General features: G+C 50.6%; 1 protein-coding gene across 1 annotated transcript in view; it reads left to right on the top strand.

Moving 5' to 3' along the window:
- LOC103601509 (glutamate receptor ionotropic, delta-1-like) overlaps positions 1-27,967 on the top strand; it is a 93,765-nt gene that overhangs the window by 4,151 nt on the left and 61,647 nt on the right. Inside the window, exons 3-4 of the mRNA XM_008585931.1 lie at positions 11,672-11,741; positions 12,758-13,042. Coding sequence (XP_008584153.1) covers positions 11,672-11,741; positions 12,758-13,042 — 355 coding nt within the window. The remainder of the gene's footprint in view (positions 1-11,671; positions 11,742-12,757; positions 13,043-27,967) is intronic.

The following is a 27,967-nucleotide window of genomic DNA, read 5'->3' as shown; positions in this document are numbered from 1 at the left end:
GTTTATTCATTGTGGCAGGGGGTTTCACAGTCCACAGGTTTGACACTATTGTCTGACTAAGATGTTGCTATGGTTGCCAATTTTGTATGGCTACCTCAGTGACTACTCAGTTGGCCACTGGTGCCTTGTGTGTGTGGTTGCCTCAGGTCTTGGGCCTCTCTGGGGAGCCACCTCTCTGGTCAGCTTGGACTCTGCCGGGCTGCTGGGTGATGGGATGGTACCGCAGGGTGTTGCTCCTTGGAAACTGGTGTTGGGGCGTCTGGGTCTGGAGGGCCCTGATATTCGGGTGAGGAGGGGCCGCCGCTGCCGCCGCCGCCACCACCGCCGCCGGGTCACACTCCAAACTTCTTATAGACTTTCTGATGACAGCTCAAGTATGGAGTTTTCTTGGCACCCAAAGGAAGTAAGATGGCATGTGGCTTTACCATGGGCACACTTAGTCAAATCCTAGAACCTCACCTCCGCTGGTCTCAGGGTCTGTGTTCCAGATTCTTCCAAGAAAATGCCAATTTTCTTTTAAAATTCTCAAGGACACTTGTAGAACAACAGAGTTTACATCAACCACCCAGAAACCGGGAATGGCTTAAGGAGAAACTCACTGCCAGCTGCTTCTTTTCAATCAGGTTTCCCTTCAACCTCACACCAAGGAACCTTGGAGTGAGGGTTTTGACCAGTTAGTATGGACGACAGCCTGCTTGGACTTATCCACACAGGGACCACGACAAGAAGGATGTATAGAACAGATCAGCACCTGGGGTGCTGTCACCAGCTCCCTCCACCACTGCCACCTCCCCAGCTTCACCCCCAGCTCTCTCCCCTCCTGCCCTTACCCCAGCCCTCACCCCAGGGGCCCTGTGAGGGCTGCGGGGGAGCAGCATGCACAGGAGTGAGGGAGTGTGAGGGGGCCGACCCTGACCGGTCATCTCCTTGGGCTTGGCTGCGAGGCATGCTGGGGGCTGGATGGCAGCCAAGGGGGGGCAACCAGGCTGGGCAGAGTAAGGGAAGGGGCTAGGGCTGTGGAGGGTGGCCCCTGAAGAGGGGTCTGCAGCCCAGACACCTTGTTTAAGGAACATCGTGCAGCTGGTAGCATTGAGCACAAGGCTCGCATCTGGGGGGTGGGCACTGCTCTTCAGTCTTGGGATTAGGAAGGGTGGAGGATGGACTAGGGACTCCTCTGGGTCAGCCCAGCAGCTGGGGGTACAGGGGTGGCACCCTCCCCTTGGGACATGGGCCAGCCCTGCCCATGGGGAGGTATCAGATCAATGCTTTGGTCCTGGTCCCCCAGGTGATAGGCCAGGGGTGGCATGGAGGGCTGCGTCCACTCATGCTGGACCTGCCCAGGCAGAGAGGAGGATGAGGAACATGTGGGCATCCCTGTGGGTGCTCACCCCAGAGACAGGCCCAGAGGGTGGTGACCACTGTTGCCTCAGGTCTGCCTAGGGAGTGTTATGTTGGGCTGCCCCTGCAAGGGCCGGTGACCGGGGCAGGGATCGTGTTCATCCAGCGCCGTCCTGATGTTGCCTACTGCTCTGAGGCATCAGTGGTTGTTTGAGCTGCAATTGTGCATAAAGTGTCAGAGGAAGGGCCTGTCTTGTCTGGTCAGGGGGTGATCGAGAAGGCCCCTGGCGAGAGGAGGCACTTGTGCTGGGTCTAGGACGATGAAGGGGATTTACCAGGAGGATGAGAGCCGAGGAGGGACAGCAATGTGAATTTCTAGCAGGGGAGTGGCAGGTGAAGGGATTACGGAGCCTGACCCAGCATAGCCTCCAGGACCTCCGTGCTGTACCTCAGAGCCTGACGTGGCCCCTGGAATTCTGGGGGCCAAGCTACAGGATTAGTGCAAGGCCTTGGAGTTGGAGCTGGGGCTGATGAGGCTGGTAGGGTGGGCCCTCCAACCTTTCCTGAAAGGGCCATGGGCTGAGAGGTGAGGCTTGCTCCTGCTACACTAATCTTTTGGGGTGCGAAAGACTGGAGAGCTCTCTAGGGTCTAGCAGGTGGGCATTCTTGGTTCAGCTTTGGAATCTAGGGTGGAGACAGGAACCAAGTTGCAGACTAGAGCCCTTTGTCTCTGGAGCAGTCAGCCCTACCAGGGAGAGGGCACAGCATGGGGGGTCGGTGTGGAGATAGGGGGAGGCAGGAGGAGAGAGTGAGATTCCCACCCACACAACACATGTGCACACACACCCCCGAGAGAGCTGAGATTCAGAAAGGAAGAAGCAATGACAGGGAGGATGGGAGAGAGAGCAGGAGGAAGCTAGAAAGTCAGACATCAGTTGAAATGGAAAGAACCAGGAACGTCAGTTCTGCATCTGGGAGGGCCACTGGGGCCTGGTGTCTGCACAGCCTCATCTTTCAGGAGACAAATGCAGCAGAGGGAGGGGAGAGGTGGACACAGGATCTGGCCTTGGGTGGCCTGGAGGGTAGGGACAGGCTCCATGGTCTGGCCAGTCCTTGCACATCTGCCCTTGGGCTCTGGCTCCTCAGACCTGGCCTGTTGCTAGGAGACCAGGCTGGTCCGAGGGCTGCCAGGAGGAGACAGCTCCAGGCAGCCTCCTCCCTGAGTGTGCTTTGGAGTGCAGTGAATGTCCTCTGTCCCCACAACCCCGTGACCTCCAGAGAGGTGTTGCTTGCAGGAGCACCACACCCACAGGCATGTGGGATTCCAAGGGTGCTGCCACACTCTTCCCCAGGGCCAGACCATGCTTGGTGTCTGGCCAAGAGGGACTCAGCCTTTCCTGATCAACAGAGCTGAGACTACCCACTGGCCCGGACACACAAGCTCTCCAGGACCCACTCAGCGGGTCTCTAAAAGGCGGGATGCCCTGTGAGAAGGCTGTATGCTAAGGACAGAAGGTAGTACTGTTTTGGTCACTATGTACCAAACACTGTTCTAAACTCTTTGTGTGAATTAGCTCATTGAATCCTCACGACAGTCCTAGGAGGTGGGGACTGTTATCATCCATTTACAGGTGAGGGACTGTGGCTCAGTGGCTTGTTGATGGCCTGCCTGAGGGCCCGCCCTGTAACAGGGGGCCTGTCTGTCTCCTGGGTCTTGGGGTTTGAACCCAGGCTCCCCTGTTGTCTTAGGGCAATTCTCTAACTTCCCAGGGAGACTGTGGGGTTTGGCAACTATGTGGGTAGGTCCGGCATGGCACCTGTGGTGGTAACCTGTGAAAGGGGCTCCCTTCTCTCCCACTGTCTGTAGGAGCAGGGCTGCCACGTCCTCACCCCCTACCCTAAGCCACAACCTGTCCTCCTTTTCAGTCTTTCTCTAAACAGAACAGAAAACATCTTCGTTACCCTGGGGAGCCTTTTCTGGCCCCAGCCATGTGCCCTGGATTTGGCCACATAAGGATGTCCCACATCCCTCTCGTCCTGCCTTAGTGCACGTCCTGGATACATGAGCTCCCCAAGAGCTGCCTTTGGTGTCTGGCTCTCCATCGCTGTCCTCTCTGAGTTGATTCTGCCTCGTGGTCTCAGGCGCTGGGTTGTCCTGCCTCTGAGCCCCATGGAACCACATGGCCTCTTGGCCCTTCCTTCCTTTGCCAGCTCCAGGACAGAGCCATTGCTTGCTCCCAAGCTTCTCAGAGGCTTTGACTCCCCTCTAAACAATCCCTCGTTCTTGGGCAGAATTAGATGAAGTGATTTGCCCAGGTCCTCCCGTCTCATCCCTGCAGGGATTCGATTCTGGGCCAAGTCTAGGAGGCTCCAAGGTCCAAGATCTTTCTTCTCATCGTGCTGCCCAAGGCTAACCCTGTTCTTGGACAAGGCGGAATTTTCCTTTGTCTCATTCCTGACATGAGTTGAGTCCCATGGATGCTTTGGGTAACTCGTTTACCTGCAGCACTGATACTTCAAGTGCTTTTCTTAGTACAGATGCATCTGCGCTTTCACTTACTCATTCTGTCACCCAGCACCCTCTGAACATCTGTGCATCAGGCCCTGAGCCTGAAGATACCGAAAGCCAGGAGCCTCAGTCTCTATTCTCGTGACTTTACAGATTAAGCATGAGATGATATAATACATGCTCGGTAAGAGCGTGCTAGGATAAAGTACTTCTGGACCTGCAGGAAAAGGAATGGGTGATTTTGCTTAGCAACGGGGAAGTCAAAGACACTCCATAGAGGAAGAGGCATTTGGGATGGGTTTGGGGGGAAAAGTAGGAGTTTAAAAGGTAGAGTAGAGGAAGAAGAGCATTTCAGGAAAAGCAAACCAGAACGTGCAAAATTAGAGATTAGGAATGGGCGTGTTGACATGAACAGAGATCACTGGGCATGTGAAGGTCAGAAAAGAGACCAGTGCTGTCCCGATGTGTGAGTTTGGGGGGTGTTGGGGGATCTCACAAACTGATTCACTAGCAGTGGGAGCATGGCAGGTACTTCACAGGCATGCTTGGGGCTGAACCATAGGGTGGGTTGGAAAAGGAAGAGCTGGGAGACAGGGAAACCATTTGGCTGATAAGGGATGTGGGTGGACATGGGGGTGACTGGAGGGGTGCGGCCATTCAGGAGCAGAGTGAGCAGGTGACCTCTTGTGGGCTGGCTGAGGGGACGAGAGGGACCCGGGGAGGGAGCCGTCTGGGTTGGGGCATGAGTGCTGCAGGAGGCCCTGGTGCTCAATTGCTTTTGAGGTTCTCGAGGCGCTCTGCCATGCAGGTATGCCTGGGACTCATCGCTGTCCTGATTTAACTTTCACAGTGTAGGCTTCTGTGTGAATCCCGGCTGGGGAGCCTAGCGTTCCATTGGTGGAGCAGTAAAAGTCATTAACGAGAAGCTGGAGAGCTATAAATAAGAGAGCACCATCCCACCCAGTGTTCCCTGTGTCTCCAATCCACGGCAGCAGGGAATCAGTTTTGATTCATTAATTGGTGGAGGGATGAGGCCCCAGAGATGCCAGGTGCCGCCAGCTCTTCCCCACGCTCCTGGTTGGCTCCGTAAGTCCTGCCTGCACCGGCTGCCCACCTGCTCCAGGCTACAGGCCACCTTCCAGTGGGACCCTTTTGTCCTGCTCCTGTTACCCTCCTGGGCTGGGCTGAGCTTGAGGCCAGAGGAGCCTTCTCCAAATTGCGGGATGTGGCTTCGTCTTTTGGTGAACATGAGCATCATGGGACTTGGTCGAGTTTGAAAACTCCATGCCTTGCCTGTGAAATCTGGACCCTAATAGTGCTAATTTTCCAGAGTTTTTAGGGTTAAATAGTTTGTTGCTGTGTTATGCCATGCAAGGTGCTGGGCCAGGTGCTGGGAGCGTGAGCAGTACAGATGCTTCTGCACCTGGGCTCATGGGTCTGAGAATGGACAGCCTGGCAGAGGCCACACAAAATAGTCCATGATGGCAGGAGCTTGGGACACCTGGGTACCTGCACAAGGTCTGGCTACTTGGAATGCAGGGCACAGGTGTGGATTACACTAGGCTTTGTGAGCCCTGTTGGGGTGTGCATTTTATTTTAAGGACAGTGGGAACCTAATGCAGTTTTAAGCAGGCACAGCAGCCTGGTTGGTGCTTCATAGAGGCCAGTCCACTGCAGTGTGTAGAATGCACATGTGTCAATCTGGGGTCAGGGGTGGGAGGTTGAGTGTGTGTGGATCCAGTGGGAAGGTGATAGTGGGTTGGACCAAGGTGGTGACAGGGGAGTGGAGTAAGGTTGACAGATGCAAAACGTATTTGGGAGATAAAACATCCAGGACTTGGTGATGGCTTGGGTACAAAGGGTCAGGGAAAGAGAAGGTTCAAGTGTAAGTGGGCGGAGGGGGTGCCACTCGACTGAGATTGGGACACCGGGAGGATCAGGCTCACACCCAGGGAGCTCAGTGTTGACTGGTCACGTTTGAGCTGCCAGTGGACTCATCAAGTGGAGACAGGTAAGTGGTTGGCTGGGGGCTGGGGGCCCAGGGGAGGTGTGGGCTGGAGCAATAACTGTGGTTCCATCAGCAGGGCCAGGGCTTAATGTCCTCAGGGATGGTCCAAATATACGAGGAAGGATGATGATTCACAGAGAGGATATAAATGCGATGGATCTGGGTCTGGAAGAAGGAACGAGGTGGAAGCATCTAGGGCTCAGGAGCAGGGACCAGCCTTAGGATGGGAGAAGCTTTCTTCTTCAGCTTTCAGTACAAACACAGGCAAGTGTGAAGGTCTGGTGGCGGGAAGTCGAGTGAGCGACCTTGTAAAGATGGCTTCTAGTTTATCTGTGAAGAACGAAGCGAGGCCATTGGTTGAACTTGGTGAAGAAACCTGGGAGGTTCTAGGAGGAGGAAGAGGGAGGTGGTAGAGAGGGCGGTAGATGGACAACCACGGGGGAGCCCTGCTGAGGTTGGTGACCACAGTGTTGCGAGGGTCACCACATTGCTTGGTTTGTGGCTCTCCTTACAGCCCTTGGCCGCTTGCTGACAAGTGTAGAGAAGTGGGTGGGCAGGCTGACCCGCCACAGGTTGACCTGGGTTGGGATGTCACCAGCTGTGCTGCATAAGGAGACAGAGGGGAGCGAGCAGGGTCTACAGCAGAGAGGAAATGGCCTGGAGGGGGTGAACGCAGGAGGAGGGAGAGATTCCAGGTCTGCAGGACAGGATGCTTGTCAAATGTGTGTCCTGTGCTCGGGAGGGAGGTGAGGCCTGGTGACCCTCCCCAATGGGCGCCTTCCCATGACGAGCGGCAGGGGAGGGCCGGCGTGCGCCAGGGCCAGAGCTCTGGCACTGGCCTTTGATGGCCAGCCACCCATTTCCTCCCCATTTTATGGTTCTGGTTACCTTTTAAATGTCTTAATAAAAGATGAAAAATATATATTCTCCAAAGATCAATAATTTACTCTGAGTTATGACAATACAAAATTTGGTCAATTATTCATTGGCTATAAGATATTTATAAATGCTACCTTAATATAAAGCTTTAGCCGTTGCAATTCAAACATTAATAAGGCCAGTGCCAGTTTAAAGGAGGAAAGGATGAGCACAGATAACAAGGGTGGCTGGGGGGAGGGTGGCTGCTGGTGGCAGTAGATTGTGGGAGGAGTGAGGTGGCCTCGGGGGCCCTGTGGGGAGAGTGGCAGCCTCAGGGCTGGCAGAGATGCTGGCCTTTTGTGGGGTTCAGGAGCAGGGACCAGCCTTAGGATGGGAGAAGCTTTCTTCTTCAGCTTTCAGTACAAACACAGGCAAGTGTGAAGGTCTGGTGGCAGGAAGTCGAGTGAGCGACCTTGTAAAGATGGCTTCTAGTTTATCTGTGAAGAATGAAGTGGGAAGAGACCACTCCTGGGCAGGCAGAGCTGGGCCCGCGTCTGCTCAGAGCCTGGCTGTCCCTTCTGCTGCCTGTGGAGACCAGCTGAGCCTTGCTAGGTTCCTTTGAGGTGAGGGCACCTATACTAGGCTGCTTCTCCCCAGGTGGACACCCTCTCTAGCCTCCATCCGGAAACATCCTGTCATTCTTTAAGGTGGTACCCAGAGGCCGGTTAACACATGAACTGCTTGTTGAGGGGCTTGTGATCTCAGAGTAGCAGTGGCTGCATGGACCAGGTCCGGTCTTCCAGGGGCAGCAGGTGTGGCTGTACCTGGGGAAGGATGCGTCCAGGGTACCTGGCAGGGGGAAGGCTGGGCTGGCAGTGGCCAGCATCCTTGTCAGGGGGTAGCACTAGGAATTGTGGGCCTCTTCTAGCATAAGCCTTCTGGGGTATTGCTTTCCCAGCCTTGGCCTGAGAATTTTCCAGAAATCCCCATGGGGATGGAGAAGAGTGGGCATGGATCAGTGGTGGTGCCAGGAGTGACTTCGATGTCTGGGGCACCTCTCTTATCTCCGGCACCTACCGTAGGCACCCAGTGAGTTGATGAGCCAGGTTTGCCTTCAGTGGGGAGAGGCCTTCTTCCTGCTTGTCGCCTCCTTCCCTGGGGACTGTGCTAAGCTTGGAGCAGCCCTGGGAAGTTCCATCCAGGGAAGGGTTGGGAAGTCAGCTGAGGAACCCTGCGCTCTGTCCCCTGCTGACCATCATCTGTTCCCAGCCCTGGCCATGGAGGTACCTGCTGTCTGGTCCCGATGCTGTCTTTACTGTGTGTTTTCTGGCTTTGTGGCCCTGGCCAAGTGACCAGCCAGCCCTCTCTGTGCTTCAGTTTTCTCACCAGGGAATTAGAAAGTTCCTATGGGGTGAGAGTTCTGAAGAGTTTGTCTTGTGAAGTAGCCAGGAGTGCACCTGACACAGGCCCAGATTGGTGGATGCTGTCACCTTCTCAGGGGACGCTGGTGGGGGATGTGATTGTGGGTTGTGGGGCTGTGTCTGGGAATGCTGGCTGAGCCCCCGGACCTCCTCCCCTCTGGGCCAATCCAGCACCTATCCGTGCTGGGAATTCCTGGGAAGCAGTTGACCAGCCCAGAGGCCTTCACAGAGACCGTTTGCAGAGACCCTCCTTGTTTCTGGACCACGGAGGTCTGGTAAGGGGGCTTGAAGCTGCTCATACAATTCTTCTCTACTTCTTACCCTCCCAGCTGATGAGTTACTCTCGGGAGCCCTTGTCAGTCTGTCAGGCCCGCATTGTGATTACGAGAGAAATCAGCTTCATGATCATGTGATATCGAAAATGATAACACAAGTCGTCATACTCTAGAGAGCTGCAAAAACCCCTCTAAGCACCAAGCTGGAGAGCAGTGACTACCAAGCACCGACTGTGCTCCAGGCAGCGTGGGCGGCTCTTAACATATAAAGACCTTTTGTGGAACATGCACGACAGCCCTGTCAAGTGGGTGCTGTCATCTTTATTGGACAAGAAAACAACCAAGCAAAAAGAAACCAACCAACCAACCAACCAGAAGCCTGGAGAGGACCATCCGCTTGCCCAGGGTCCCACAGTGTGTACATGCGGGGCCCAGATTCAGACCCCGGCACGGGGGCAGCATCTCTTGCCACAGTCAGGGCATGAATTGTGTAATCCATCTCACACAACCTTGATTAAGCTAATAGCTGATTTGGCTTTGATCTAATGTATTTTGATCTTATTATTTTTATGTTAGAAGCCTCCAAATAACCGTCATTTCAAGGGTGCCCCAATTAGCAGGCCATTCACCGTGGATTGGAAATTGATGTGCATCAGGCCTCCCCATTAGTGCCTGGGAAAGGCTGCCAGCCTTAATTACCCACCCCGTTTGCTGAGGCTCCTGTGGCTTGTGGCGCTGCAGGTAGCTGCAGGTGGGTCAGCCGTGCCCACCTCCATGGGGAGAGCTGTCAGAATTGGGGGTGAGATTGCTCTTGGTTGTGACTACTAATACTTCTTAAGATCCTAAGCATGACTTTGACCAGGAGACGGGGATGTCCAAAGAAAGGTGCAGGAAACCGACATCCACTTATGACTTTTCTTGTGCACGGCACGGCGTTGGCACTCACAGGCCACGTTCTAAGTCAGTGTTCCCATAGATCTGCTAGGCAGAGATTCTTATCCCCATTTAATAGCAAACGAGGCCCAGAAAGGAGACACGCCCACGTCCTCATGGCTGCTGACCAGAGGAGCCCAACCTGGAACTTGGGTCTATGGGATTCTGATGCTCTTTCCACCACCCCTGGTAAGGTGCTGCCCAGCCTGTGTCCTTGTCACCCTGCACCTCCACTCATGCTGCTCTTCCCCATCCCTGCTGGTCTGAATTCTGTTCTTCCTTTGAAGCTCTGACGACAATCTCTCCTGAGTTCACCCTCCTCTGTGTCCCAGGGAGCTTCCTCTCTCAGGCCTACTTGTGGGGTCTCTCTCTTCAGTGCATCCTAAGCTCCCCAAAGGTGGGACCCCCATCAGTGCTCCAGGCAGGTCTTGCATGTAGTGGGTATGCTGAGTGTATGTATGAAACACAGGAAGGCAGGAGCCAGTCCACAGTGAGCAGTGGCATGCATGCCCAGGTGGGGAAATTGAGGCTCAGAGAGGCTCCATGATTTCAGAACCTGGCGTATATGGAGTGGGGCCAGGGCTTACCATCAGAAGTCAGGAGTTAACTTGAGAGGGAGCTGGGCAGGCAAGGTGACAAGAGCCAGGAGTGACTGATGGCCCCAGTGAAGGCTTTCCCTTGGGTGTCCTGGGATGGGATCCTCCCTCCACAACTGAGGGCTGGAGTTCCTGGATAATTTACGCCCCAGGGCTTTTTAAGATTTTAAATGCAGTGCAATGTGTAGGCATTAAGGAGAGCATGGACAGGAGAAGAAAGAAGAAGTCGACTCATCAGCACAGCCCCCTGCTTCAGTGTTTTCCCTGCCTCTTTTGCAGGCATGCTTTCTCCCTGGTTGTAATCAGAGTGAACATATAGCTTTGTGCCCCGGTTTTTTCACTTGGCCACCTCTCAAAGGCAGTTTTCCCATGTCTGTGACAATGCAGAGAGACCCTGTCCCTTACTGGTTGTGTGGCTTCCCATCTTATTGTCTAGAAAATGGACACAATGATACCTATTCTACACGGATGTCCTGAGCATAAAGTGGATTCATATGTATAAAGTGAATTCTCGATGGAGTTTGGCGCATAGCGGTCTTCCTTATCCACTATTGGAGGGTTATTTTCCTTTTCTAAAGGGTTTATCTGTTCATGTCATGAAATTTTGGCAAAGTATAGAAAAGACTGCAAACTCGTTTTAGGCTTATTCTAAATCGCAGTCACTTAAAAATTTTTGCAATATTTCCTTCTGGTCTTTCATGCATGTTGTGTTTTACCTAGTTGCAAACATAAAATATATCTAATTTAGTATGATTTCACGTACTTTTCGATGATGAACACTTTCCCACGTTGTTGCGGTATCTTCATGACTGGTTTTAAAGGCTGCGTGTGTTTTCAGCAAACGGAGCACTCATAACCACTCGCCTATTGCATCTTTTAGATCGTTAACACCATTCCAAGAGCATGGCTGTGTTCTCTGAATGTTTTTGGATCTAGAGCTCTTCCCACGGTTTGGTTAGGTGCCCAGAGAGGCATTATTGACCAGGGGGCATAAAAATGGCAAGGCCCAGAGTGTCCTTGCATGCATCTTTACCAACTACCATGTGCTGGAGGGATGGTGAACAGAATGGGCATGACACTTGTCCTCCTGGAGCTTGAGGTCGAGTAGGAGAGCCAGACACAGGCAGCGTGGTGCCGTGATAGGTGAAGTGTGGGTGAAGGGGGATCACACGACAAGGGCTCCTTAGCCAGTCCTGATGCAAGAGTGAGCGTATAGTTTGCTGAAGAGGTGAGGTCGAGGGGCCGAGGGTGGGCAGTGGGCTGGAGTGTACCGGGCGGGGGTATGGTGAGCAGTGTGAGGCCTGTAGGTGTCAGAGCCCGCAAGGCTGCCCTAAGACTTCAACTTTATCCCCCAGCTTCTTGTGGCCACTGAAGGGCTTTCAGCGGGAGTGTGACACGATTGGAATTTTGGTTTAGGAGAGAACTCGGCCATGTCAGACCTACGTGGGAGGGGCCAGGGTGTGTGGGTGCCTGCGAGATTCCCAAGAGAGACTTCATCATTCTCATTTAACCACCTGCCCCTGGCCTTGCATTCGGAGGGTGAGGGGTCAGGAGGGACACTGTGGGATTTGAGTTATCATCCTGCTGATGCTTGTGATGAGCGCCCTGGCATGGGGTGCAGCTGGCCTCTGGTGCTGAAGAGTGTGGAGGGGTCCCCCCTCCCCCTGCTTCCCAGCGTCCCACTGCCTTGCTCCTTGGAGTCAGTGCCCTTGTTCTTCGTCCCCTTCTCCCAGCCTAGTCTGAAGCTTCACATAAACCCCAGGGCTCTTGACCGAAAGAACCGCATTGTCAAAGTTGCTCACAGTCTGCCGTGTGCAGCAGATGGCCCGCTGCCATTCACAGGCTGTGTTTTGAAAGCGCATCTGCTTTCTCACATTCCTGCCATCACATAAGCCATTAGTAAGAAATGTTTGCTTCAAAACTGGTGCAGTGGGTTGCGGCGCTGGGAGGTGCATCTTTCTATTAATTGGTCTGATGTCCCAAAAAAGGCGTGAGTGGTGGCTAAAAGGGGCACCCCTCGTGGTTCCTGGAGGACTTCACAGGACAAGCCCCTGAGTGTGTCAGCCCTAGACACGGCTGCCGGCGCCTCCGCCTCGTCCTCATCTGTGCCTGCAGAACCGCTTGAGCGTCTTCCTTTGTTATTATCAAGTGGCTTTTGAGCAATCCTGGGCTTTGAGAGTCGACTGCTTCATCTGGGGTTTGACCCAGTATTTTTATGATATGAATCAAATGGACTTGGCCAGGAGACCTAGGGTTCTGTCCCTTTTCCTTGCCTACAATCTGGGTCCTCTTTGGTAAGTGTCTCCATGCCTTTCCGATGTCATTCAGTCCCTTCAGTCCCAATCAGTTCAGTTCAGCCAACACCTGTAGAGCACACAGTGTATTCTTGGCTCATGGCTAGGCCATGGGGATACACAGATGAACAAAATGAGTTTTTGGCTCTTAAGGGGCTCACGGTCCCAGGTGGGAAACAGGATGGCTAACTTAGCAGCTCTGTTGGTGAATCAGGCAGATTTGGAATGGATCCTTGCTCTCCATCCTCCCTGAGTGGCCTAGGACAAACGATTCTGCTCCTTCCAACCTCCCTTTCCCCATCTGTTAAATGGGCACAAGAATGTCTAGCTGGCAGTTTCACCGAAGCCATCAGTAAGACTGTGCTCATGAAAGCTGCTGGCCTGGCCTCATATTGGTTCTTGGTCCCTGGAGGGAGGTGGCACATTTCGGGGGCCCTGGGCATGAGCTGCTGAGCATGGGCTGCACAAATCAAAGCCTGTGCAGCATTGCCCCAGTGCTGACCACCCTCCTCTCCTGTCTTTCAGCCTGTGACCTCATGACCCAGGGGATTTTGGCCTTGGTCACCTCCACCGGCTGTGCGTCTGCCAACGCCCTGCAGTCCCTCACAGATGCCATGCACATCCCACACCTCTTTGTCCAGCGCAACCCCGGGGGGTCACCGCGCACTGCCTGCCACCTGAACCCCAGCCCAGATGGCGAGGCCTACACGCTGGCCTCAAGACCGCCTGTCCGCCTCAACGATGTCATGCTCAGGCTGGTGACAGAGCTGCGCTGGCAGAAGTTCATCATGTTCTACGACAGCGAGTATGGTGAGCGGGGGCAGGGTGGGGCATGGACAGGTGGTGGGTGGTCTGCACTGAGTGGGCCTTGGGGTGATAGGGCCAACCTTGAGCTCCATGAGTGGGGGAAGAGCTGTGAAAACAGATCCATAGATAGGCGCTAAAGTTGCCTAGCAACGGCACCTTATTGTGACAGCTGAAGTTTGAATCATTGTGGAGTTTTCAATACAATATTAATAAACTGCTGGCAGGGATCGGAAGGGCTGTGTGCAGGCAGTGGTGGAGACAGCCAGCACAGGTAGCCCCTCATGCCTGACAGCTCCTGGCTTTCTCTGCTCCTTGGCTCTGGCCACCCTGACGTACCCTCGGTTTCAGGGCCTCAGGCTGGGGCAAACCTCTGGGGGAGGGATGTCCTGAGTGTCACGGGGCCGGGCTGGGGTCGGTGGGCCTGGGGATACAGGGCATGGCTGGACCTGTCTTCTTTGAAGCCTTCTAATATGAAAAAAATCATAACTTGTTTGTTAGGAAACCATGAAAATGGGCTTTGGAGAAATGACTTCTGGTTTTCTTATGGCTGCTCTGTAAAAACAGACCAGTCCTAGACCTGAGATAAAATGTTTTCCATGTTTGTGTTTCCTTAAAATCTTTTTATTTTGAGATAATTGAGATTCACATGCAATTCTGAGAAACAATACAGAGAGACTCCTTCTGCCTTTCACCCAGGTTCCCCAATGGTAACATCTTGCGTAACTAGTACAATATCACAACCAAGATTTGATAACGATACAGTCCAAGGTCTTGTTCATATTTCACCAGTGTACATGCTCTTGGGGGAGTGGATTTACCTCTGTGCAGTTTTATCACACTTGTAGATTCTCATGCCCACCAGTCAGGGTACAGAACAGTTCCCTCACAAAGATCCCTGTGCTCCCCCTTTATAGCCACAGGGCCCCTCACCCCACCTCCCCGATGTTAAAGGGTGTGGGGACTGATGAGGGTTGGCTGCTCCATGGCTTGGGCAGGATGGAATGGGTGGAATTTTGAAAGTCCCGTTTTGTCTCTTGGTGAAATAATTCCTTTGCCAAGAATGTACCTAAGAAAAGAAATCAGCATATGTTTGCATTTGCCTAAATACTCTGCTCCTCTAAGACTGAATGTTGTCCTCAGCTCTTGAGCAAATATGCTGTTTAGAATCTTCCAGGAAGAATTGAAAGAGCAAACAGTCCTTGTGCTGAAATAAAGATGAGGTAGTGATAGGAACGGGGCGGTGAGACTCTGGGGACTTGCACTGGACTCTGTCCAGGACCTTGCCTCTCCCTCCCTCCCACCCCCGCTTAGTCCCCGGACCTTGGGGAGGAGTCAGGGACTTGGTGGGAGCCTCCCCTGCTAGGAGGGCTGAGACCAGCTCTCCAGCCTGCCTACCCTGTCATGCTCTTGTGATTCCTGTAGACTGAATGAGGGGTGGTGGCACTTGCCCAAATCCTATGTTTTCTCCCTATTACACCCCTTACCCCCACTCAGCTCAAGAAGCAAGTTCTCAAAGCAAGTTGTCCCTGAGGCCCACTTGTCCTACAGAGCTAGCACCTTGGTTACAAGTGCTCCCAGACACATTTCTCCTGCCCTCAGCCTGCTCTCGGCTTGTCCTGACTCTTGTGAGGGTGAGTCCTCGAGGAACACTGGACCCCTCCCCTGGTGGTGAGCTCCCATAGAGTGGGCCGTGTACCCTCCACTACCATGTCCCTCTTGCCCAGCATGGTGTCCGGCACAGAGGAGCCCCTTGAGAAACAGTCACTGTGTGAATGAACAAACTCATGGATGAGGACATGGGGTCTTCAAACAGTTTTCACATTAGACGAAAGAGAAATAGGGAGAAGGACATGGGCACTGGGTGGTGTGACCTTGAGTCAGAGGGGATAGGTGGGCTGGGAAACAGGTGTTTCATTCTGCAGACATACTCCTCTGCCCCTTTCCTCTCCTCTCCCACTCAGAACCTTCTTCGATCAAGCCAAACCAAAAGGCGTGCCCCTCCTTTCTGACATATGCACCTTTGCTACCTCGGGTGGGGTTGGAGTGAGTTTTTAGCCAGACTGCCTGTTATCAGTAATTCTGTAAGGATGCAGCATGGCCAATAGCTTTATCTGGTAGGCCACTGTAGGTGCTTGGTTGAGGCGTCCTTGGGTGCTATATTGGGAAAGATTCTGAGGCTGTATGTAGGCTCAGTAATAGAAAGCACTGTGATCACTTTGGGAGGCTTCTGTGGTGAAAGGGAGGGCCTGGCAGCAACCTGCCACGTTTGCTGATTCACATCCGGAGGGTGGAAGTGAATGCAGCCCCTGAGAGCTGCCGTGCACAGTCGGAAGAAGGTGCAGAGCCTTGTGTGCCCGTGACGCTGTCCAGGGTGCTGACCCACGTGGCTTTCGCCTTTCTGGAGGCCAGAGCTCTTCTCCTGCATTCTGTGCAGGACCTCCTGCCTCTGCCTGCCCTGCTCATTGGGCCCCCTGCTTTGACAACCTTTGAGGCCAGGTTTCTGCCCAATATGCCCTCTGTAAACTTTTGACCACCCTGACTTCTGCTGCCCTCATGCAGAGCTCAGTCTCTGGCCTGTTTTCCAACATGCCTTGTGTGAGGTGAGCCAAGGTGTTTGAAGCCCATGTGCTGTTTGGTGCAGCATGGGTGGGTGTGGTCCCTTGATGTGGCTGGTAGTGGCTGAGTGCCATGGGCAGATTTACATGCTGTTAAGGCCAAGACAAATGGCGCCTCCAGAACTCCTCAGGGCCCCTCCTCTGCCCACTCACTGCGGCACTAGCTGCAGATGAGCCCAATTAAAAAGCAAATTGAGTGTAAAGACTGTTTCATTCCTTCCAAAGTCAAACAGAAGTGGTTTGGGGATATAGTGACTTTTTTGGATGCTGATCTGCAAGTATCTTTACATATATTATTTCATTTAAACCACCCAACAACCCACTGAGGTAGGATTATTGCTGCATTTTACAGATGAGGAAAATGAGGCTCAGAGAGGTTCTTTTTGACTTTAAGGCCCATGTGCTTAGCCAAGGCAATGTCCTATTTCTGTAATTTGGGGCTTGCTAGGCTCTGGCTTCCCTCTCCTGTCCCCAGCCAGGCAGAGTTGATGCCCAGAGGAGGGAGTGGTGGTTTGGAATCGACTTGGCATGCCCTGGGCTGGTGCAATCCATCACTTTAGTGAACATCATACATAGGGCTCCTCCTTTGCCCTTCAGCCTCTCTTTAAACCCAGGAATGTACTGCCCCAGGTGGAGCCTGACTCAGAGGTCAGAGCAGGAAAAGCCAGGGACTCTGAGATAGAATTGGCAGAGGGGTGAGAGAGGTGTTTTTATGTACATGGTTTACAAAATGCAAGATGTGCCATTTGGTAAAATTCCATGAAAAATACTTATATGCTTGTTGTGACAGTGAAAGGAAAAATAAAAGAGAAGCTGACATTTGGGAGAGAAAATCTGTAATATTAAAATACCAACAGTTTGGATCGAACAGAACAGAGAACTTTCCGACGTGCCACTTTGACTGCTGGGGTATTCGTGTGCGTGTGTGTTGGGGGCGTGGTGCTAGCAGCTGCAGCCACCATTTCCTTCTAGTGAATAAATTTAAGCAAGGGTTGTAGTTATGATGGGATCTCAGATATCATTGACTCATCCATTCAACAAATATTCACTGAATCCCTACCATGTGCTATTTATTTTGCTAAGCGCTTGTTTTAGATGAAGAAACAGATGGGTGTAGTAACTTGGCTGAAGTTGCCCAGGGCTGGGATTGGAAATCAGGGCACAGGGGCTCTTTCCTCCATAGCCTCTCTAGGGTACATAGTCCCCTCTTGGCCTCTGGGTCAGCTCACAGGTCTGGGATGGGCTGGGAGCTAGGATTCCACGGAAACAAAGCCTCAGGACTCTGCAGGAATAGCCATCATCTATTTGTGTTAGTTTTAGAGTTATTTTTAAAAAATTGAATGTTGTACATGGTTACAATCTGAATGTCTAGTAAAAACAATAATAAAATTAATGCTCATGAACCCACAGTCAGTTTAAAAAATGTAAAGGAGCCCTTGTGTGCTTTATTCATGCTGACCATGTCCTCCCCTACCAAGGGGTCTTAAGCACTGTCCTGATGGTGTGCTAACCAGTCCCTTGCTTTCCTTGACAGTTTTATCATACAAGAATGGACTCTAAAATACATATTGTTCATTTGGTCTGCTTGTGAATCTTCTATATGTGGAATAACACTTCTGTGTGCTTCTTTGGTGGCTTTTTTCATCAACATTAGGTTTTTGGGATTCGTCCATTTGCTGCAGGTGCTGTATTAATCACTTTTATTGCTGCACTGTATGCTTACATTTATTTATCTATCTTATTACTAATGGGCAGTTGGGTTGTTTCTAGGCTTTTGTTATTACAAAAAAATGCTGATAAGAATATTCTCACGCTTGCCTTTTGGTGTTTATGTGCAAGAATTTTTGAGGGTCTATTTGGAGGAGCAGAATTGCTGGACTATTGGGTCAATACATGTGTCACCTTATTAGGTTATACCGAATTGTTTTCCAAAGCATTTATATCTATTGACACCACCATCTGCAATGTGTCAGAGTTCTCTGAGCCCGCCAACCTTAACAACACTTTGTACTGGCTTTACTTTTAAGTTCCTAGTGCGACACCTTGTCTTACTCTGATTTTAACTTACATTTTCTTAATGACACATGAGGTGGAGCATCTTTTTGTGTCTTTATGGGCTATTTTTGTTTTCTCACCTGTTCATAGTTATTAATTTTTTGCCCATTTTTAAGTTGAGCTTTTCCTTTTGTAAGTTAAGTGTGGCAAGTATCTTCCTTCAGTTAGTTGCTTGTCTTAATGCACAGAAGTTCCTTATTGTATTGTCAAATGTCTTCATCCTTTTTATGGTTAGCTCTCTTGCTTGTCTTATTTAAAAAGTCTTTCCCTTCCCAACTGTCATAAAGATCATTTCCTGCCGAAGCCTCACTTTCTGCACAAAGAGCAGATGTTATTCACCTGGAGGCGTCCACAGCCAGGCTCTGGCCCAGGCTGTGGCTGGCCCCTGATGTGAGCCCACCTCTCCCTGCAGCTGTGGCTCGACATCACCCCTTCCCCTGCCCCATTGCTCCACTCAGCTATGGCCTCGGGGCTGATCTTGTTCTTGGTGGTGATTGAAGAGGGCTCATGTCCATTCAACACAGCCTGTGGCAAGGCGGTTAGGGAGAGCTTCCTGGAGGAGGTGACATTTAAGCAGGGCAGAAAGGACAAGTAGGAGTGCGCAAAGAGAGGGTGCTGGGGTGGGGGTGGTGAGAAGAGTGTTCTAGGCAGAGGAAAGAGCTTGCTGGAAGGTCTGTGGGCAATGGAGAGGCAGAAAGATCACATGGCCAGGGATGAGGCTGGAGAAATGGGTCAGGCAGACTTTAGAGATCTTGCTGATGAGCTCAGAATCCCCGGAAATCCCTGGGAGCCCTACCTAGCTGCCTTGGGTGGTGCCCTTGGGTCCTATCCTTCATACCCAGTCCAAAGAGCTGAGGGCAGACAAAGGAGATGGCTCTTCATCTCCAGTCCTTCCACCACCTCCTGCCCAGATTCATTGGCCAGGGCTGGCCGGTTAGCTCAGCTGGTTAGCGTGGCAGCACGGCTTCAAGCAAAAGGGAAGAAACTAACACATGGATGGGATCCGTGATCTGACTGAGGAAAAACTGCAGGCCCAGAACCCAACTCAGAGGCAGGGCCCGAACTCCACAGGTGACCCAGGCCTCCTGCAGTGAGAGACGGCTCCCAACTCTCTGGCCCTTACTGTGTTGCTGGGTGCCGTGCAAGAGCTTTAGCTTCAGAGCTCACGTCCTCCTCTCAACAACACTACACCATGGGTTTCTACTGTCCCTGCTTACAGACAAGGAAACAAAGGCTCAGAGAAGTAAAGGGGCTGGTGGGTGGGGACTGGCCAAGTCTGATTCCCAAAGCCCAGGTATCAGAGCTCTGGTCGCACACAGCCTCATGGCAGAGCAGTGGGGAGCAACACCCTGGGTAGTCTTGCCTTAATGTACAAAGATTTATTGCAGCATTGTTGGTAACTGCAGAAATTGGCAACAACCTAAATGTCCATCTTCAGCAAATTGGTTAAGTATATTATGATATGTACATTTAATGGAAAACTATAGTTATTTGTGTACTAAGAGGCAACAGTTCCAAAACATGGTACCGTGAGCCAACAATAGCTAAGTGAGAAGAGAGATACGGAGTGGTGCTCAGTGCAGAAACAAGCTTATACGAGGTACCTTGAGGAGTTCATGGAAGGATTTCTATTATCTTTCTTTTTTTTTTTTTTATTAGACACAAGTGTTTATTTATTTATTTATTTTTTTCTTTTATAGATTTCTTTTTTTTTAAAATTATTTTTATTTTATCAATATACAATGTAGTTGTTTATTGTGTCCCATCACCGAAACCTCCCTCCCTCCTCCCTCTCCCCCCTCCCACCCAGGTGTGTCCCCTCCATTTTCTTGTTGTAAGAACTTCAAAAAAAAAAAAGTTGTGGTTGTTATATGTTCCTCTCCCCCCCACCCGGTTTTTTTTTTGTTGATGTTATTGTTGTTGTTTGGTTTTTTTTGTGTGTGTGAGTGTGTGTGTGTGTGTGTGTGTGTGTGTGTGTATGTATGTGTGTGAATTGATTCATTCACCTTTAGCTCCCTCCAATAAGTGAAAACATGTGGTATTTCTTTTTCACTGCCTGACTCGTTTCACTTAATATTATTCTTTCAAGGTCCATCCATGTTGTTACAAATGGGAGTATTTTATTCGTTTTTATAGCTGAGTAGTATTCCATTGTGTAGATATACCACATTTTCCATATCCACTCATCCGATGATGGACATTTGGGCTGATTCCAGCTCTTGGCTATTGTGAAGAGTGCTGCAATGAACATTGGGAAACAAGTATACCTTCGACTTGATGATTTCCATTCCTTTGGATATATTCCCAGCAGTGGGATAGCTGCGTCGTATGGTAGATCTATCTTCAGCTGTTTAAGGAACCTCCAAACCATTTTCCATAGGGGTTGCACCATTATGCATTCCCACCAACAATGTAAGAGAGTTCCTTTTTCTCCGCAACCACGCCAGCATTTATCGTTCAGCGTCTTTTGGATTTTAGCCATCCTAACTGGGGTGAGATGGTATCTCAGTGTGGTTTTGATTTGCATTTCCCGGATGCTGAGTGATGTTGAGCATTTTTTCATATGACTGTTGGCCATTTGCATATCTTCTTTAGAGAAATGCTTACTTAGCTCTTTTGCCCATTTTTTAATTGGGTTGCTTGTTTTTTCCTTGTAAAGTTGTTTGAGTTCCTTATATATTCTGGATATTAGTCCTTTGTCGGATGTGTATTTTGCAAATATTTTCTCCCACTCTGTTGGTTGTCTTTTAGCTCTGTTAATTGTTTCTTTTGCTGTGCAGAAGCTTTTTAGTTTGTTATAGTCCCATTTGTTTATTTTTCCTTTGGTTGCCTGTGCTTTTGGGGTCATATTCATGAAGTCTGTGCCCAGCCCTATTTGCTGAAGGGTTTCTCCTATGTTTTCTTTAATAAGTTTTATTGTTTCGGGGTGTATATTTAAATCCTTGATCCATTTTGAGTTGATTTTAGTATATGGTGAGAGGTATGGGTCTAGTTTCAATCTCCTGCAAATGGATATCCAGTTATCCCAGCACACTTTAATGAAGAGTGAGTCCCGACCCCAGTGAATAGACTTGATGCCTTTGCTGAAGATCAAATGGCAGTGAGTGCGTGGGTTGATTTCTGGGTATTCTATTCTATTCCATTGATCAGTGTCTCTGTTTTTATACCAGTACCATGCTGTTTTGGTTATTGTGGCTTTGTAGTATAGTTTAAAGTCAGGTAGAGTAATACCTTCAGCTTTATTTTTTTTTGCTCAGCGTTGCTTTGGCTATTCTTGGTCTTTTGTTATTCCAGATAAATGACTGTATAGTTCTTTCCATTTCTGAGAGAAATGTCATAGGAATTTTGATGGGGATTGCATTGAATTTGTATATTACTTTGGGTAGTATAGTCATTTTCACTATATTGATTCTTCCAATCCAGGAGCATGGGATGTCTTTCCATCTTCTTGTATCCTCTCTAATTTCTCTCAGGAGTGGTTTATAGTTCTCATTATAGAGATTTTTCACATCCTTTGTTAGTTCAATTCCTAGGTATTTTATTTTTTTGGTGGCTATTGTGAATGGGCAGGCTTTCTTGATTTCTCTTCCTGCTTGTTCACTATTGGTGCATAGAAATGCTACTGATTTTTGTGTGTTGATTTTTTATCCTGCTACTGTGCTGAACTCTTTTATCACCTCTAAGAGTTTTTTTGTAGATGATTTGGGCTGAAAACTATAGTTATTTGTGTACTAAGAGGCAACAGTTCCAAAACATGGTACCGTGAGCCAACAATAGCTAAGTGAGAAGAGAGATACGGAGTGGTGCTCAGTGCAGAAACAAGCTTATACGAGGTACCTTGAGGAGTTCATGGAAGGATTTGTATTATCTTTCAATTCTGTTTTTCCACGGAGTTTGTGAAGTGCCTTCCTATACGTGTGTATCTGAGTAGACACACACAGTCACTATAAGGAAATGCTGTTTTAGGGAGGGAAACATAGTGGCTTGGGACAGGGGTGGGAGATATACTCTCCATTGCATAATTTCTTATACCTTTTGAGTTTTGTATCAAGTGCAAAAAATAAATAAGTAAATAAAAACTAAGTGTGGGTTGCCATCCTCTCTCCCTCCTACTTACTGTCCATGGTGACTTCTCTGAGCTCCCTTGTCTGTAGAACCGGGGTGCTAACTCCCGAGCTGTAAGGGTAAAGCACCCAGCACAGTGCCTGGCACATGGCAAGTGGTCTATATGATGACACTAAACCACACATAGGGACCAGGAGTGGCAGGAGCTGGCATTCTTCTCTCACATGGTGGGTGAGGGTCTTGGTGCAGGAGATTTGGCTGTTTGCCCTTCCATCTCAGCTCAGGATAACCCTTGAGTTTAGTAGCTCCAGAGCAGTCTTCTTGGTTGAACCCTGGCTCTGCCTCTAAAGCTGTGGGACACTGGGCAAGTCACTCAACATCTCTGTGCCACAGTCTCCTCATTTGTAAAATCAGGATAAAATAATCATCCCTGCTCAGTGTGGTCGATGTGTGGACTTAAATAAGTTAATACATGTAAAGGGCCCAAAGTTCCTGGTGCATGTGATGTGCTGAGTAAGACTTACTGCTCAGGACTGTGCACAGTGGTGGCCCCGTTACTGCCAATTCTCCCTTGGCCTCCCAAGGGAGGCCCAATGAATCCCAAGGGAGGTCTGGTGAACCCCAGTCCAGGTTGTGTGGCAGAAACAGGTTGGGGAAACAGAGAGAGCTCGGGGTCAGCTCTCTCACCTGCAGGGAACACTCCACACCCTGTGGTGGGGCTGAGCTGCTGGGCCTCCCTGAGGGGTCACCACACAGCACAGGTGGCTCTGGTGAGCCACCACACCTTCGAAGCTGGACGGCCTGGCTGGACCTCACCTCCAGCATGTTCCTGAAGTAAAACCCCCTGGAAGAAATATCATTATTAGGACAAATGTTATTTTAATCAATGCTCCTTGCCAAAACGTCTCCTTTCCAGCCCCTGGCAAAGCAGGCCGAACGACTGAACCACAATGGTGAATGATCTCATTAATGCACGTGTCGTGTCATTATGGCATTAGTTTAAATTGAAGTAATAAATACGTTTTCCAGATGAAATGAGTAAGTGAGTTTAATTGCTAGGAAACCTGCGGAAGAAGATCAACAGGAACTTTACCCGGACGAGTGTTTTGGGTTTTGTTCTTCAATCTAATTACACTGCGACTGTACTTTGGGGGCGCGTTAATTGCAGCGTTCACTAGAAGATTAAAGTTCATTAACTGCAAAGTTCCCTCAGCCCGCCATCAGATTCCAGCTTGCATCTTGGCATGCAAGGAGATGTTTGCTGCGGGTGTGGATAGGGGACAGGAAAGCGAGGTCGCAGCAGTCTCGCACATGTTGCAGGCGCACCTGGGTCCTGTGGAGTTGCAGGAACAAGACCTCGGCCAGACCTTGTGCATTTTCCTCTTCCCACAGCACACCGCAGTGCCCCTGGGAAGACAGACGTGAGCTCCCATGGAATCCTCATCTTGCCAGACCCTCATTCCCCAGATCTCCTCGACCCCACATGTGAGAGGGAACAGGAAATAGGTTGTGTTGTTAAATACCAGAATTTATGATACGTGTCCCCAAGCTTCTAGAAGTACCACTGGTCAAACAATCCCTTCTTGTTTTCTTTTTTTCTTTTTGTCTTTTTTTACTGACCGGTAACGGGATTGCAACCCTCGGTGTCGCGCCCGTACCGGGGACCGGCAATGGGATCGCAACCCTCGGTGTCACGCCCGCACCGCGCTCAGCCAGTGAGCGGGAACCGGTCTCCACATGGGATCCAAACCCTCGGCGGGAGCGCCGCCACGCTCCCAAGCGGCGCACTGTAAAAGTGCACCACCGGGCCGGCCCCCTTCTTGTTTTCTTAGTGACAATAAATATTAAGTCCTCTTCATGGTTTTGGTTGAATATTCTCCTACCCTCCTGTCAGAGAGAGTATGGTTCTTTCCTGGTAGGATCCAGCCATGTCAGGAAAGTGCCTTCATTTTTTTGAAATCGAATTTATTGAGGTATAATTGGCATGCAATAAGATGCGCCTGTGATCAGAGACTGTTGGATGGATTTTGACAAATGTAGACACTGCTGTAACGTCCACCCCAATTGAGGTTCAGAACATTACCAAGTAGAGAAATGCCTTTGTTTTTGAAGAGAGAAAGTTGTAGGTCGCTTGCTTCCCTCGCTGGTCACTCCAGCGCTGGCCTGGTGTCCACAGGCTCTGAGAGCAGTACCGCCTACCTGGAGCCCGAGGGAAGCACTACTGTAGCTGCCTCTCTGCTCCTCTAGGGTCCTCAGGGACCTGGAATGTCAGTTCAATGGCTGGGAGAGAGGGAGTGTGACTGGGAGGTGCAGAAGGTGGTGGGAGTATTGTGGGGGAGGCAGGAAAGCTCTTTGATAGCTTTGGCAGGCACTCGGGGTGAAGCCATCTCAGCAGGAATGAGAGCCGTGACCAGCTGCTTGTTGGCCACAGATGCTCATCTCTTGCCAAGCAACATTGGGGTGGTTATGAGCACAGGCTTTACTCTTAGAACTACGTTCAAGTCCCTGTTCCACTGCTTACTGCATCCCGGGAAAGCCAAGAAAACTGTCAGCCTTGGTTTTCCTGATCTGTAAGGTGGGTATTAGAGCATTTGCCTCCTAGGTTGCTGGTGGAGCTTGGCTTTTAGCACAGGAGCAGGGTGACTGTAAAAGTTTGCTGTAAAAGTTTTGCTGTAGAAGTATGCCTTTGCCTGTTGCAGAGGGATCCCAGCTGATGCTACATGGCTTCAAAGAAGCCTTCTGGGGTCCTGGAAAGTGAACTTCTCTTGCCCATTCCTCAGCACAGGCTTGGCTGGGTAGGGGCTGTGGCAGGGAGATGGTGAAGGCTCACGGGATCTTGCTTGGCTTGTGCCCAGACAACATCTCTCCACCAGCTTTGGGAACATCTGCACCTGTGGGAGTTGTGGGAGACAGAAAGGCTGGGAGCACCAAAGATCCACTATGAGCACCGGAGCTTTGCACTCCTGCATGGCATGAGCAGCCACTGTCTTTGCATTGGGCCTCTGTGCCCCACCCAGTCGCCTCCAGTGCCTTGGTGCTCTGTGAACGTGTGGGCACAGTCCTGCCTCAGAGCCTTGGTGCTGGCTGTTCCTTCTGCCTGGGACACTTTTCCTGCAGATGTCTGCAGGCTGCCTCCTCACCTTCAGGGCTCTGCATCAAGTCCATCTGCCTGTGAGGCCTTCTCCTACCAAGACATTTAAAAATGGAACTCTATTTCCTCTTGACACCCTTCTGCCCCTTTTTTGCCTTATTTTTTCCATTGAATTTATTCCCATTTCCTCAGTTTTTGATGTCTGATTTTCCCTACCTGGAATGTGGATTCCATGCAGACAGGCAGTTTTGTTTGCTCTGGTTGAGTGATGCCGGGTCTCGGGCATTTAGAACAGCATCTAAAACGTAGTAGGTGCTCATTAAATAGCTGATGAATGAATGAATACATGGATATTTTGATGTGTCTCATTATCCATTCCTTCTCCTAGGAAGCATTTGTTTCTTTATATGAGATTTTTAATTACAATAGTAACGTGTGGTTGCTGTGAAGCCCGAGCATGTGCGAAGGCAAGGCCCTGTGCCCCCCATCCCTAACCCCCTGCGGCAGAGAGCTGGCTTGTCAGCCTGAGGTGTCTCTGTCTCTGTCTTCGTCTTCCTCCTGGGTGAGTGTGCAGGGTGGGCCTGTGCATGCAGGTGTCAGGGCTTGATGATAGTTTAGACGCTCCCAGCCCTTGAGAACATTCTCCCCACATATTCACAGGAAGAATGAACACGAAATACAGTAGTCCTCAGTGTCTGGAGGGATACCTTTCAAGACTCCCAGTGGAAGCTTGAAACCACGGACAGTGGCAAACCTGACTGCCATCTGTCAGAACGTGTTCCTGTTCATTCTCCCCCCACAAATTTAATGACTTTTCTATCTCAACTAAGCACTTACCGTGCACTGTGGCTGTAGTTTTTGCAGTTTGAGGTGCAAAACTAGTGTGAATTTCTTTCTTCTTCACAATTTCACGGATTGCAGATTTGTTCTTACCATAGATCTTAGCAACTTCAGCATTTGATTTTTGCTCTTGCCTTATTAAGTCAAGAACTTTCTCCTTTTTACTAAAAGGAAGCACTTTATTCTTCGGCCTATTGGAATTGCCAGCATCACTCCTCTTGTGCTTTGAGGCCATTATTAGGAATAAGGGTGACCTGAACACAAACACTGCGATCCCACCTCGGATGATCTGCTAACCAAGAGGGCTGCTAAGTGACCACTGGGCGGGGAGTGTTCACAGCGTGGAGGCGCTGGACAAGGGGATGTTCACATCCTGGGCGGGATGGAGTGGGACGTGTGAGATTTCATCACACTACTCAGAACAGCACACAACTGAAAACTTATGAGTCATTTATTTCTGGAATTTTCCACGTAATATTTTCAGACTGTGATGGACCGTGGGTAACTGGAACTGCAGAAAGTGCAGCCGTGGATAAGGGGCTTCTGTGCTGTTTATGTCACAGTGTGATGGCAGCAGTGTGGGCAAGGCCTGGGGTGAGCCCGGCTTCTGCTGGAGGACTTGGGTCTGTTCCTGACTTGGCCTTTTTCTTACATGCTCTGGGCACAGTGGCAACTCTTTCTGATCCTTTGTTTTCTCATTTTGGTAGCAGGGATAATAAAAACGCCTCCCTCAGAGGGTTCTTGGGAAATGAAAAGGCATGATGGATTAGAGGGTGACTGAGCTCCCCGTGGTCCCGGCCGTTTCTCATTTTTCTCACTCCTTCTCAGTACCCAGCACGTGGCTTGTGATTGAGCTGAGCACTGAACGGACTGCCCAGGGGAGCCCTGAAGCTAGAGCCCCGACTCTGCTGGGGAGGTGCTGGGTTTGACCTAACAGCCGGGGGCAAGGAGGGCTTTGTCAGGTGGAGGAAGCATGTGTGTAAAATGCCAGGGTGAGAACAGCCTGGTATTTTCCAGAGGGAAGAGGTTTGGGAAAGGACTAAAAGAAATTTGTGCTAGTTTTGCTGCTGCTCCTGAAACCCTGGCGAGGCTGGGAAGGGCTGCAATCTCAGCATGTGGACCCTGGCAGCCCAGCTATGGGGCCTCAGCGGTTGATCTGTCCTGTGTGTGGTAGGATTTCCCTCTTCTGATGTGAGGCACATGCTGTGACATTCACGCTTGTCCTCCTGGGTGAAGTTTCCCCTGTGCAGAAAGGATGGTTGAGAACAGAAGCCTGTCCTCTGTGGTGGCATTGCCCTGGCATGCTAGAAAGATGCAATTGCCTGTGCATTGTGTGGATGGTTCGCCACCATATGAAGAATGGAGGTTCTAAGTTTGATGGCATCTACCCACCCCGTTTTTCACATTGGAGTGGTGACGAGACCCAGTAGATGGGGGTCACACCTGGACATGGCCATTTCCAAGGTGGAAGCATTATGTCTCCTCTCCAGGCCCCCGTGTGTCCAGTTCCTCACTGGGAGTTATGCTCTGAGCCCCCTGACGTTGTGGCTTTGGGTGTTCCCCTACCTGTTTGCTTATTTGTTTGCTTATTTCCTGAACACATCCAGAGAGGATTTGCGGAGGCTTCTAATAATGCTTAGAGAGATGATGAGGTTAAGAAAGCGGCAGTGTTAGAAAACCAAGACATGACAGGACGGCTGTGGTCAAGCTATCTTGGTAGCCCTAGTGAAAAGGGACAAAGCCATGGGTTACAAGGGCCTCTGCATCCTTGGGCAGGAAGAGGCAGCAGAACCAGGTTCTCCCAGCACCACGGAGAAATCTCCAGAGGGACCTGATCTCTGCAGGAGACCCTGCAGGACAGAGTGCCCGGCTCATCTTTACAGCAAACACACAGTGAGTTTTGTTTGGCTGTGTCTCAGTCAAGCCCAGTTTGCTGACTCTGAGTGTGGCCCAGGCGGGAACTCGCCATTCCCAGAGTGAGGGTGGGGGCAGGACTTGCCCCTGCAGAGCTTCCTTTGCGCTGGCCTCGAAAGAGTTGTGGAATCCATGCTTGGCGAGGGTTGCATGTCCTTTTGCCCACTGAGTGAGGCTACTTGCATCCATTCAGTCCAGTTTCACTGGACAAATGCCCATTGAGGGCCTTTGAAGTCCCAGGTGCCGTGTGGCACTCTGGGGAGCTGGAAGTGAGCAAGGTGGGCGTGATCTGTGTCCCCTTGGCCCTGATGGTGAGAGTTGTCACAGGCTGTGCGGTGCCCGCCATGG

Source organism: Galeopterus variegatus, unplaced genomic scaffold (genome assembly GCF_000696425.1).
Source record: "Galeopterus variegatus unplaced genomic scaffold, G_variegatus-3.0.2 Scaffold3764, whole genome shotgun sequence".
In the NCBI taxonomy this organism is placed as follows: Eukaryota; Metazoa; Chordata; class Mammalia; order Dermoptera; family Cynocephalidae; genus Galeopterus; species Galeopterus variegatus.
Note: the sequence above shows the minus strand (reverse complement) of the source record. Positions and strands in the feature narration are given on the sequence as shown.